Source organism: Amia ocellicauda, chromosome 14 (assembly GCF_036373705.1).
Source record: "Amia ocellicauda isolate fAmiCal2 chromosome 14, fAmiCal2.hap1, whole genome shotgun sequence".
Classification (NCBI taxonomy): domain Eukaryota; kingdom Metazoa; phylum Chordata; class Actinopteri; order Amiiformes; family Amiidae; genus Amia; species Amia ocellicauda.
The window spans coordinates 15,726,441-15,739,093 of record NC_089863.1 but is presented as its reverse complement, the minus strand read 5'-3'; the positions used below and the strand labels follow the sequence as shown (position 1 = coordinate 15,739,093).

Below are 12,653 nucleotides of genomic sequence, written 5' to 3'. Positions count from 1 at the left end.
ACCTGACCTAGGCCTGGACCTATAAATCTCAAACGATAAACTGATACTTGTGTTTTTTTCTATTATTATTCATGGCTAGAAAAAAGTTGGCATGTGATAATAAATAACACTGTATGCAAAGCTCTTTTTTTGCATCTAGAGACAGGCTGTCATGAATGTCACTGAACACTGAATGTCATGAATCAACGGCTTTCCTTTTGTATTTTATCAATGGTAAAAGCTAATAATTTCTGCCTCAATGTGTCTGTGTGTCTGTCTGTCCACACAGCATATCCCTGCCAAGACCCTGTCCTCTGGGCTGCAGCACTTTGGTCAGTCCATTGATGGGATGATGGACATGAGCAAAGATGGGCTGACAGACATCACTGTGGGAGCGCTCGGGACAGTAGTGACACTCAGGTGAGACGTGCAGTTAGACTGATGACATACTGCGAACTTCAGACATTTGGCTGAGATACTTTCTGCCTGCTTGACCGCGACTCCTACAGTGTGCATCACTGTCTGCATGGATGTACAGGAGCAGTACATGTTGAAGCAAAGTGCCCATAGGATATTTAGCAGGAGGAACATGGTCTAGGGTACAATAGTTCCCAGCGTATAAAACTTCCCAGGTTCACTTCCAGTCCCCCTATTTATAATTAAAATAAAGCATTATTTCACATATTTGACTGGAACAGGAATTATACCTCATCATCAACCAATTCCAGAGAGTTGACTTTATGTACACAGCAAAAAGACAGACAGATATGAACACATTCAGAATAATTTACAAGCTTTAACCGCATTAATTTAACAGAGAGAAATAAGGAGGAGCTGGATTCATGCTGCCAGGGTGTATAACGGCCCCATATGGCTTTAACATTTTTAAATCAATAAAAATGGGTCCAGTTAACCTGGGAAGTTTTGTACGCAGGGAACGGTTGTGTCAAACACATGGTTCTACAATAAGAGGAAGCGTTACAGTTCTTTTAATTACCACCTACATTCCCGCCTTGTCCCCTGCAGGTCCAGGCCAGTCCTCAGTGTGACTGCTAAGCTCTCCTTCACTCCCAATGAAATTCCCATCAGTAATTTCCACTGTTTGGACCAAGAGACCACCAAACAAATGATAACCCTCACTGTGTGCTTTGATGTAAGTCTGGCTACCATCAGGAAGGGAGGTGAGTTTGGTTACATTCAATTCACAACCACTATTGCCCGGTAGCTTAGTCAGTCAACTCATGATTAACTGGATACATGAATTATGTCTCTACAAGTCGCATGTTATGCAAACTATGTGGTACATTGAATCCCAAACCATCTTTTCAGCCATAACCACTTTTAAATGAAGACTTTGATATAGTGTTCTATATGTCTAACCGATAAAATCAAGCCACATTTAATGAAGTCATTGAGAGCTCCCACTGGGTTCTAAACATAAAGGACTTCAGCAACCGCCACACCTCCTCCCCTTCCTCACTTGGTGTCTGTGTCCTGTTGGTCCACAGAAGCCCCTGGGCTAAATCTGTCCTACCAGCTGGGCCTGGACAGTGTGAGACAGAACAGTCGGGCTTTCTTTGATGCATCTGCTGAGCAAAAGCTGTTCCAGAACAATACCTGGCTGCCACTGAACAAGACATGCTACAATAACTCAATCTACATGAAAGTAAGTCACCTTCACTGACTGTAAACAAATAAAAAATGTGTGACAATCTTCCTCTGATTTTGGGCAGCCCGGTGGAGTGGTGATTAAGGCTGCTGCCTCACAGCTCCTGGGACCCTGGTTCCATTCCTGCATGTGTGGAGTGGGCCTGTTCTCCCTGTGGCCACCTGGCCTTTCTCCTGATTGCTCTGGGTTGCTCCAACATCTCAAAGACGGGCTACTCAGGTTGATTGGCTACCCTAAATTGCCCTGTAGTTGTAGGGATGTTAGTGTAAGTGGGTATACCCTCTCTGAATCACTTATTGAAAATGGATGGAATTATTCATCTGCTTTCCCCTTCATGCCTTTCTCTCAACCACTTTATTTTGTGTAGAACTGTGTGGAAGACACCAGATCCCCCATTAAGATCACACTGAAGTTCTCTCAGCAGGAGACCCATGACTCTGCAGATCTCACCCCCATCCTCAACATCGCGAGCGAGCATCTGGTGTACACAGAGGTAACGGTCTCCCTCTGTCGTGTGTCACCATATCATTTTGCTCTCTCCGTCTCTCTCTCAGTGTGTCTGAATTTCCTTTTTTGGGTCCTGTATCTTTGTTTGTAGGTCCCTTTCCAAAAAAACTGCGGGGGAAAAGATGATTGCACCGCTGAACTGAAGTTGGAAGTAACATTGGAGTAGGTACCTGCCAACTACTCTTGGGGGGGGAGGAGACGTGATGGTGTGTATCTAGACGTGGCCAACCCTGAGCCAGGAGAGCCACAGTGCCACTGTAAACACCTCAAATGAGAGCTCTTACGTATTTCGAGATGTGAGGTTTCAACACTTACTGGATTGCAGAAAAGACATCTGAAGAGCACAGATGTGCTCATTTGGAACACTTTGAGATGGGACAGAATCTTACAGTACTCTCACAAGTTGCTAAAATTATAGAAAGGAACAGACAAATCACAGATAATTTACTAATACACTCCTACTAACACATGAGTTCATATAAACCAGTAATTTTGGTGAATGCGCTAATGGCATAGTTAGCCAATGCATCTGCAATAATGCCCATCTCCCTCCCTCGTTCCCATCTCTCCCTCCTTCTCTTTTTCTCTCTTTCTTTCTCCCTTCCCTTCCTTCTCTCTCCCTGCCTCTCAGGACCCACACCCTATTTGTGGTAAACCAGGGCCTTTTCAATCTCACAATCAAATTGTTGAACAAGGGTGACGACTCCTACAACACCACGCTGCAGCTGGTTCACCCTGTGGGACTTTCCTTCTCCAAGTTAGAGACAATCCAGGTACTCAAACATTGCAGAGCTGCTCCATGGGCAGTGGTGCCAAGAGGGTGGCATTTGTGTTGTACTCTAGATGGCGATTCCCCTTAAGGAAGTTTATCCTGGCAGATTTGCCCCGTGGTTTTTCCACATTTATCATGTTGTTTGTTTGGTAGTTTATCTATAGTTCCATAGTTCTTATAGTGAATTCCTGTGGTTTTCACATGTCACTCCTGTGCTTTACTACACATTACCACCAGTAAACCCTGGTGTACCATAGTTAAGATGCCTTAGCTATATGTATTATAGTATCCCCATGTATCCATAGGAAATCACTGTAACAACCACAATGAAACCATGCTACAAGATAGCCAAACCTTAAAGTAAACTCGCCAGGGTAAATTTGCCAAAGGGGTTTACTGAGTTCAGCAACAACACAGCCATTGGGATAAGTACTCAACCATAGAGAGTACAGACCTCTGTCCTTTATTGATTGTCATTCTGTTCCAGGCGTCCCGGCGCACCATTCCCAGGTGCATGGGCCAACAATCAGAGAATCAAACTCTCTGCCGCATCAGCATTCCGGTCTACCCTGGCAAGACAAATGTGAGTTCAACACTGTCGACACACACCTACACCTTCTACTGTCCGTCTGTCTACCCATCCCTCACCGCACTCTCTGTCTTGCCATTATTGGCACACCTGTCCATTTTTTTTTCTTTTTTCTTTCCTTCTGGACCGTGTTTTGAGACTGCGATGCTGAAAGTTTGTCTTTTCATCCATACCACCAGGCAACCTTTTTCAGTATGTTCAGAGTCTCTGTTGAGTATGACTGGAACAACGTTGTGGAAATGCACTTCATAGCACACAGGTACGTGTCACTGCCTGCCATCACAGAACCCAACCTCTTCCAATTAGAGTCCCCCAGGGCACCTCATACCAGCCCCTGACCCGTAATTTCAGTCAGCCGCATTAGATTTCTCTGCAAGAAGCTTCAGCACAGATTTGACATAGATACCAGCCTTAACAGTCAGCCTGGGTTCATGTGACATGCTATAGTAAGCACTGTGGCTCACTGAACACCACCAAGTGTCTGTAACTCCCTTCACAGTGCCCTTTCACACACTTAAAGTCATTAAAAAAGTCCATACAATCTTTATGAGAACCCCTTTATGTCTCCGGCGTCAGTAGAAACACTGCGGCGCACGGCAGAATCTGATTTATAATCCACATGCACTTTCACAAGAAAAGCTAAAGTGACTGAGCTGTAGGAAATGATAGGAAAAAGAAAAAGGTTGTACCTAAAATTCACACAACAAAATGCAACGAGCAAAAAGACCAGCTGACCCCTGTTCCTTTGGTTTTTGTGTCTCACAGCGACAACGGAAATGACACCCTAGTTAGTAAGAGCCTGCCGGTGCAGTTTGCCATAGACCTCACAATCAGAGAGTAAGTACAATTCCTGACGATATCTGCGTTGCACATTGGGTCCTAATTATTATTATTATAATATTTTTAATTTCTTATCAGACAGTTTTCACAAGAAAAATGTTCATTATAATACAAAAGTGCAGAAAATACAATCCGTGCAAAACAATCAGTTAGTACAACTGAGCTAACAAGCGCAAATGTAATAGGAGTTAATTGACAACTCATCAGACAGACTCTTCAGTGCAGCATTCAGCCAGTGACACACCGGACATGTGTGCATCACGCTATAGTTTTGTAATAGTTTGGATGCACTTTTCCTGTCTGATGCATTTAAGGGACTAAACACTTTAGATGTCAATGTTTTCTTGTGTCTGTGCGATGTGAAGTGAAGTCTGCATAGCTCAACCTTGCTATTCTCTCTTTTCTGTCAGGCTGGAGTCCAACACCTACGTCAACTTCTCCCTGGAAGAGAGCAGCCCTAAGGTCGTCTGGCACTCTTACGAGGTAACCCCACCCCTGAACCCGACACTGAGATATGCGCCATTAAAAGTCTAAAGAATACATTGTTTTATATCAAGGTACAGGGGTCATCCTCAATCCCGCTCTTGCTCTCACCTTATCTATTGCCTCGGTTCGACTGGCCCAAGCGCCCTGCCATGCCGTTGGAAGTCCGTCCCCTGTTGTGGGAGGAGCAGAGCGATTGTGGATAAAAACAGAGACAGAGAACAACACTACGAGCGATAAAGCCTGATGTGGAAAGGACTTTTGTGTTTATTTTATTTGTTCTGCTCTACATGATTGGAGACAGCGTAATAAATACACTTTTCTGTTAAGAAATATTAGGAAGAGATAAACGTATATAGACAACATTTTATTCATATATTATGTTACCGTAAGAAAACTTTTCCATGTGCAACCATAAAACATAATTTGCTATTATTATTATTGTAATCATCATCACAATATGAGCTAGTACAGAGGTTACCAAACTGGGGCCCACGACCCACAAGGGGTCTGCGGCAAAATACCCCCCCGCTCTCACGTTTTTACTGTCAGCACCCCCCTCCCCGCTCTCGTAACTTTTTACCATCAGCACCCCCCACCCCCCTCTCTTGAGTTTTTACCGTTAGCATCCAGCCCCCCCACCCCTCCTCCACCACCATTTTGGGTAGGTGGGGGTCCTCAGCCAAAATCTGGGCGGCAAAGGAGTCCTTGGATCCAAAAAGTTTGGGAACCCCTGAGCTTGTAGATATGAATTTTAAGCAGCACAGCTTGACTTCCTTGACTTATTACTCTTAATACAGATTTGTAACTGCAAACACTTTTTTTCCGTATTATTTTATCAGAAGTCCTTAACCAGGGCAAGTTATAGTTGAAACAAAATACACAAGTTTCATGATTAATAATACAGTAACAGCAGCGACAATATAGCAGGTTATAATTGAACTGAAGTGTGCACGTCTCAGTCATGATGTTTATGGATGCATTTATTAAACAAGTCCTTAATGTTTTAGAGGGAAACCTAGATCTGTTCTCAATTCTCAAGTTCTCATCTAGCAGCAATTGGGTTAGGAAGGAAAATTGTAAGATATTCCCCTGCCAGTGAACATTTTGAATACAGGTCCCCTTTAATGCATCTGTAGTTCTAGCTATGGTGTTGGACAATGCCTCTCTTCCTACAGATCTCTCTCCTCTGCACCTAATGGCTTTCTTTATCTGCTACAGTCCTCAATCTCTGTGCTGCTCACAAGCTTTCTGTTTTTACACCTGTCTCTGACTCTCACACCCTCTATGGTGATCTGTTCACAAAGAGCTTTTATAGCAACTTTTATAAAGAGATATTCATTCCAGCAAAGGTCTGGAAAATACATGTCGCCTATTGTACTGACCACTGATTGGGGGTTTTGCAGGTAAAGAACCTGGGACTGATAGATGTGCCGGTCAATGTCACCTTTATTGTGCCGACTCAATGTGAAAACAACTTCGAGTGGACCACCAGAGAGATAGAATTCAACAAGGTAAGGTGGGCGGGGAAAGTTACAAAGGTGAATAGGATGTTGAAAGGTGAACAGGTGGCAACACATCTGAAACACTGATGACTATTCTCTCTCCTCTAGGATGCGCCCACTCGGTGTTACAAAGCAACAGACATGACTGAAAACGTGAGTTTGACTTCCTTATTTGTTTTGAAGAATGTCATATTTGCATTTATAAATGTGACAACTCATTTTTTTTTTTTTTACCAAATTTTTTTCACCATCACACTGTGTCCATCATTTTCAGGTGTGAGAAGTGAAAGTTTTGATTAGCACCAGTGTTTCCTACAGGACTGTGTGTTTGCAGCGGGGGCACCAGTTGTTCTATGGGGGTCTGGGGGGCATGCCGCCCCGGGACATTTAATTTTGTAGAACAGCTGTCAGAAGGTCACCTCTGGTCAGTTTAGCTTTATTCTTTCAGTAGTGTGACAACAAATCGAGTTGAATGTTTAGTTTGTGTGCAATGATGAATTTGTATTCTAGCTTCTCCACTTAGTCTAAATGTTGCTAGAAAGAGAAATCTAGGCAACAAATAGATAGTAAGACGTTTATTATAATTAATGTGCTATATATATATATGAATACATAACAATAACTCCAAAAATAACTCATTCCCACAGTACAAAGTAGGGAAGAGTCATAACAGTCGAAAATTCCACTATCAACAAGGGAATCTAACATTCGATAGTTAAACAAAAAGTATATATTGATTTTATTGTAAAGCCTGTACTGTTGATTGTCTCTCTATGTAGTTGTAATGAAGATTGACGGCAGGGTGGGATTTGTTATTTCTCATCTGTGATTGGCTAACAATGGTAGCATTCGTGTAGCGTGGATTTCTGCATTTCTGCACAGATGTGCGCAGTTCCACCAAAAGGGATTGGTGGAATTCTACAGATCTGCTCATATCTGCGGAAATCTGCGCTACAAGAACGCAAGCAATGGCTTCTTCACAGAGAAAATCTGCATGGAAATACTGTGACAAAGTAAATGAATAGACTGTTAAGAGTTTAATTACACTGCACATATTATACAACCACAAACCTACAGCTGGTATGTTAACCCTCCTAAAAGCCAAACACCCTTCTGTGACACTAGCAATGAAAGAAAAGGAAAGATGAGCAACAAACACATCAATATTATGCTTCACACACAGGCAGCTATTGCTATTTATTCACTGGAACTCAAACACACAGGTATGTTTCCGAATGCAACCAGCAGTCTACCTGTGGTTTGGAAATGTGGAAAAGTAAATTGTTCAGTAGATCATACAAATTAGATAAATTAGTCTAATGCATTTTGTATTTCACTGTTATGACCGGAAAACATTGCCATAAGGATCATAATGTTAAGGCATTTTCATTGCAGCTCACATTGCTAAACCTATTGAATGAAAATGTAATTAATAAAAATGGAAAAAGAAAAACATTTTGTATGGTCAGTTACAGCTGTAATTCCAAAATATTCCTTCATAGACAAATAGTCACAACCTTTATAGTTAATTTGAAATTGTGGTAAAAAAGGTGAGACAATATCGGAAACAGTAATACAAATGTCTGACACAAGATGCGTTAGAGTTGGCAGGTGCTTATTGCTGCTGTTATTATGCCATTTCAGTATGTCTTCTATAGGAAGGTATTTTTAAAATAAAGTTCACAACTGTTTGCAATTACAAACATTGTCACACTGCATTATTTCGAATTTTATGTAAATCGCATGTTGAATGGATGGCGGGCGACTATTCGAATAGTCAGCAATGGACAGCAGCTGTGAAATTATCGATAGTCAAAGTATTTGTCATGCACATCGCTAATCCAAAGCCACTATCCATAGCAAACTCATCCGTAAAATTGGGCAACGTTAGATACCGGTAGCTACGATTAGGTGACACACAATGTTGCCACAACATTGTAGCAACGTAATATAAGTTAATGTTAACTGCAGGGCTGTGTGTCAGCAGGGCTGTGAGCACTGCACACCGAACCTGGATTGCCTAGCAAGCCCACGTTTGTAAAGGAAATGCAGACGATAACAGCGAGCTAAACTCAGACTAGCAGTGTACTGCCGCCCCAGAATAGCTGTGCAGGAAACACTGATCAGCAATTAAACTGATCTACTCAGATAATACAAGTCTGTAACAGAGACACTATCTCTCAGCTACCAAAACATTTCATGTTCCTGGCCTTGACACATTCAGGGGATGTGCTAAACATCTCAAGGTCTCTACCTATCAGTAACTGCACCTCTTTTTCTCAGAGCTCAGAGCCTTCACTGAGTCCGGGGATCCTTTGTGTCTCTGTCCCATTTCTCTAAATTATTTTAACACAAACATCTTAACGATTCATCATCGCCTTCTGTGTTCCTTATATAAAGGCTTCTGAACCGCTGGATCCAAATCACATACCATCTCCCATACGCGGCACCACAATCACTCAATCACGCCAATCAATGTCAATCGCGCAGATCACTTCCTGCCTTGAGCTCCGACAGCCTTAAAATTAATTTAAGATTCCATGAAGATTCATTGACGTTGATTTCCAATAAGCCAACAAAATAATGTGGAAGGTCTGGACTGAATGTCACATTTATGTTCTGTATGTATGCATCCATTTCAATTCAAAGTTAGGAAATGTCAGCCACCCTCATGCTAAGGTGGACCTATAGTTAGCCAGAGACCGGGCTGCACATTGGCTCACTGTGTGTGTGTGTTTGTGTGTCTGTGCACAGAGCTGCTCCGATAAGAAGTGTAAGAAGTGTAAGAAGATCTTGTGCTCAATCTCCAAGCTGAAGAAGGGCTCCTCCGTCCAGTACAACATCTCCGGCGAGGCCCACTTTCACATCCAGCCTGGCCAGGGGGTGAGTGTGTCTTGCACTGTAGCCTGCCCTCATAACTGCACTCCAGTGTCTGTCTCTCTCTACCAGACTGACCCATAGCTTGCTTGATTGCATCACTGGCCGCTCAGATAACATCATGGTGCGACGGACACACACCGAACTGATACTTTTCTCTCCCGGCCGAGTCAACAGCCCTCGTCTGCTCTCTTACACACAGAAATACTCTTTCTCCGAGAAGATGGAACAGGTGAATTTCTTCAGTTCTGCCCATCTAAGCTACGACAACCAGCGCTACATCCAGTACAGTGCCAGCTCCCTGGTATGTGTGAATCGTCTCCTGCTGGCCCTGAACACAGCCGCTTGTCCTCCCTGGAAGCCCCTTGTGTTATGCCCAGATCACTGTGGTCATCTGGCTCTATGTCCAGTACAGCGAGAGTGCACTGGTTGGCCCACTCTTTCACTCTTACAGCAAAGTACCAGAGCCTGCCTTGTGTTAACTTGGGGCCAGATTAAAGCAAACCTTTTACTCACCCGCTAATGGTAAATGGCAAACCTGTACAACACAGTGGTTACATTTATGAGCAGAAGACAATAGCATCCTCCAAAGCTGCCACTGATGACACTTTAGGGGTTTCCTTTCAGGCGGTGGGTCAAAGCACGCATGTAATTCAGCATTTGGTTTTTTGAGTTTCAAAAAGGAAGTTTCAATAGCTGATTTCACACAAAAAAATAACAGAACCTTGTTTGGTATACAATTCACTCAGGGTGTTAACTCGTGAAACATGAAACATGATTCGTGTCTGACCGAGCTGAGAAAGATTGAATGCTGATGCTCTCCATCTAACATATTTCATTTTCTGATTGCAGGGGCATAGAAATGATACCAAGTTCCATACAAAAAAGGTAAACTACATTTTAATATAGTCTGTAATTAATATATTCTGGATTCTTCTAGAAGTAATTCAAATTAAGATGTGTGTGCATATATGCTCTTAATTGTTTTATAACTTATTTGTATTGAACCAAGTGATTTCAATATACACTACATGCATATTTTTTAACTTTTTTTATTAGATACATTATTGTTCTGGAATTCATTATAAAAAAACTAAAACTGCATGAATACATTTCAGATCAGTACCGAAGCGGAGTTAAGCCTTCCTCCTCACAAAGCCTTCATCATTGTCTGTGGAGCTGGAGGAGGTTTATTCATTCTGGTCATTATAATAGTGGTTCTATACTTGGTAAGTATGAATCAGTCAACTTGACAGTCAGGTAAGGGCCAGGGGAGGCCAGGAGGGCCACCGTGTCTCCTGATTTGTGTTCCAGCCCGGCTCTGGGCTCCTCAAGTGATCTAATGAAGTGATTATCAGAGTCTTCTCTCCAGACTTGTGGGGAACAATATTGTGCGTAATCGACACATTGTATTTGAAGTTATCGGCTGTAACAAACCAGAAGACATTGCCCCCCACCCTCCACCAGGTTGCATAGCATTGTATAATAAAAATAAACAAACAACACGCAATTGAAATCAGTCAATGTCAGTCAGTCACACGGGAGAGCCGATGTGCTTTGTGTGATTACTGTCGCCAAGTCAGTCAGGTGGTCCATATGGATGCCAGTGGGTAATGTGGGGAAATGTGGTGGCCTGTCATCTCAGTAAGCTACTCTCCATTTCAGCTGGGCTTCTTCAAGAGAAAGAAACCAGACTTCCAGACGAACAACGCAGAGCTGGACAAATCTCCCGTTGATGCAGAGAACGAGCTGCATTCAAACCCAGGAGAGGATGGGGCCCTTATCTCGGACAACCCCAAAGACAACAACATGAAAGAAAGGATAGAGAACGGAAGCAGCCCAGAAAAGGAGGAGACCTCCGAGGCTTAAACTTGAGACCTGGTGTTTTTGAAGCCCTTGTTTCCAAACCGAAATTTTGAGGAATTCCTAACGAAGAATGCATGTCTTCTGGAACTCAAAAAGCACAGCCTGGCCAGGTCCCCGAAAGAATCTCATCAAGCAATAATTCAACGGAACGAGAAAGGAGACATTCTAGTTTCTAGCACTTTATCAGGCCTTTCCAACGATGATAAAAAACATATATTTTCTTACAGTTTATTTTCAAATTTGTATATCATTTTAGACTATTGCTGTTTTATATTCCTCTACCAGCTGGCTACTGGTGCCCCTGCTTCCAACAGTGATGCCTGCTCCATGAATTCCCCACTGCAGTGCTATACAATACTCTGGAATTACATGAATGATGCTCTCAGGTAAATTAACTAAACCAATAATTACATTAAAAACCTACTTAATTAGTTTCAAGTTCCTATTTAAATTTGCAGCTTCATATCTGCCTCATTTAAAATTCCAAATATAAACAAAATTCAGCAAATCGTGTCAATCGCTTATCGTAAGCTCAGGTGGACCGGAAGCTGAAAAACACTGGGATCCCGATAACCGATAACGGATAACGGATAACCATGTCAGGGTACGGCTGGCATATAAGTATATGTATATAGCCCTTCATTATGAGGCTCTTGCCTAAAGCATGAACCCAGTACATGTGAGAAGGCTTCCTTTTCAGTGTCTGTTAATATGCATCTGTATGTGAATAAAATCTTTCGTTCAGTTTGCCATCTGCCTCCCGTGTCTCAGTCACGACGCCCTGCAGACGAAGGGGTCCAACTGGCTGCTGCCTGACTGCAAACAGGAAGTCTGCGACACTTTTGTAATGCTTAAATTGAATTTCGTATAGATTTGTATTGCTGCACTCTTGTAGTACATGTGCAAACTCTAAGTCGCCCTGGATGCAGTTGGTCAATAAAAGTCAACATTGTTGACGTTAACGAAGCTGCAAACTTTGAATTGTGGTTCAACTCACAGTACAACCATGATATTTCACTAAATCAGGGCCTATTCCTGCACCCGAAGTGAAACCCCATGCTTCCAAAGTTACTAAACAACCTGTAACAATCTTTCCAAAGTAACAGTTTATGCAAAGCAGGGAGCATGCATGTCTGCAGAATACATTACAGTCAGTGGATGCACTGTGGGAAACCAGCCGCAAGGTGACACAGTTTTCAGTGTTGACTGTCTACTATGACTAATTCCGAGCAGCTTTCACAAGTAATTGAATGCTGCATATATACAGATATTTATATCCAGTGTGGCATACAGTTTAGACAAGAAGCATTGTAAACCATTATGAAAGTGCAGTAAAACAATAATACAATTTAAAGCATTACAAAGTGCAGTCGTACAATCAATAGAATACAAAAAGCACACATCCTTGTACAATGAGGTAACAAGTGCAGACATAATACAGTTGTGTTAAAGGGAGGGGGGGGCATAGGAGAAGTCACAGTAAAACAACAGAAGTACTAACGATACATAAGGTCACCGCAGCATAAGGAAGCATAGTTTAATAAAGTGTAAAATAGCAAGAGTGCA

The 12,653-nt window shown here is 42.4% G+C and overlaps 1 protein-coding gene across 1 annotated transcript in view; it reads left to right on the top strand.

Annotated features, from left to right (window-relative positions):
* The window catches only part of LOC136768851 (integrin alpha-L), a 41,537-nt gene extending 29,700 nt beyond the window's left edge, over nt 1–11,837 (top strand). Inside the window, exons 15-31 of the mRNA XM_066723237.1 lie at nt 269–399; nt 1,006–1,160; nt 1,488–1,645; nt 2,016–2,141; nt 2,247–2,317; nt 2,787–2,928; nt 3,415–3,510; nt 3,696–3,775; nt 4,282–4,353; nt 4,767–4,839; nt 6,246–6,353; nt 6,453–6,497; nt 9,099–9,227; nt 9,424–9,525; nt 10,074–10,109; nt 10,340–10,450; nt 10,887–11,837. Of these exons, the coding sequence (XP_066579334.1) occupies nt 269–399; nt 1,006–1,160; nt 1,488–1,645; nt 2,016–2,141; nt 2,247–2,317; nt 2,787–2,928; nt 3,415–3,510; nt 3,696–3,775; nt 4,282–4,353; nt 4,767–4,839; nt 6,246–6,353; nt 6,453–6,497; nt 9,099–9,227; nt 9,424–9,525; nt 10,074–10,109; nt 10,340–10,450; nt 10,887–11,090 (1,839 nt within the window). The 3' untranslated portion in view covers nt 11,091–11,837. The remainder of the gene's footprint in view (nt 1–268; nt 400–1,005; nt 1,161–1,487; nt 1,646–2,015; nt 2,142–2,246; nt 2,318–2,786; nt 2,929–3,414; nt 3,511–3,695; nt 3,776–4,281; nt 4,354–4,766; nt 4,840–6,245; nt 6,354–6,452; nt 6,498–9,098; nt 9,228–9,423; nt 9,526–10,073; nt 10,110–10,339; nt 10,451–10,886) is intronic.
* Nucleotides 11,838–12,653: the final 816 nt, after the last annotated feature.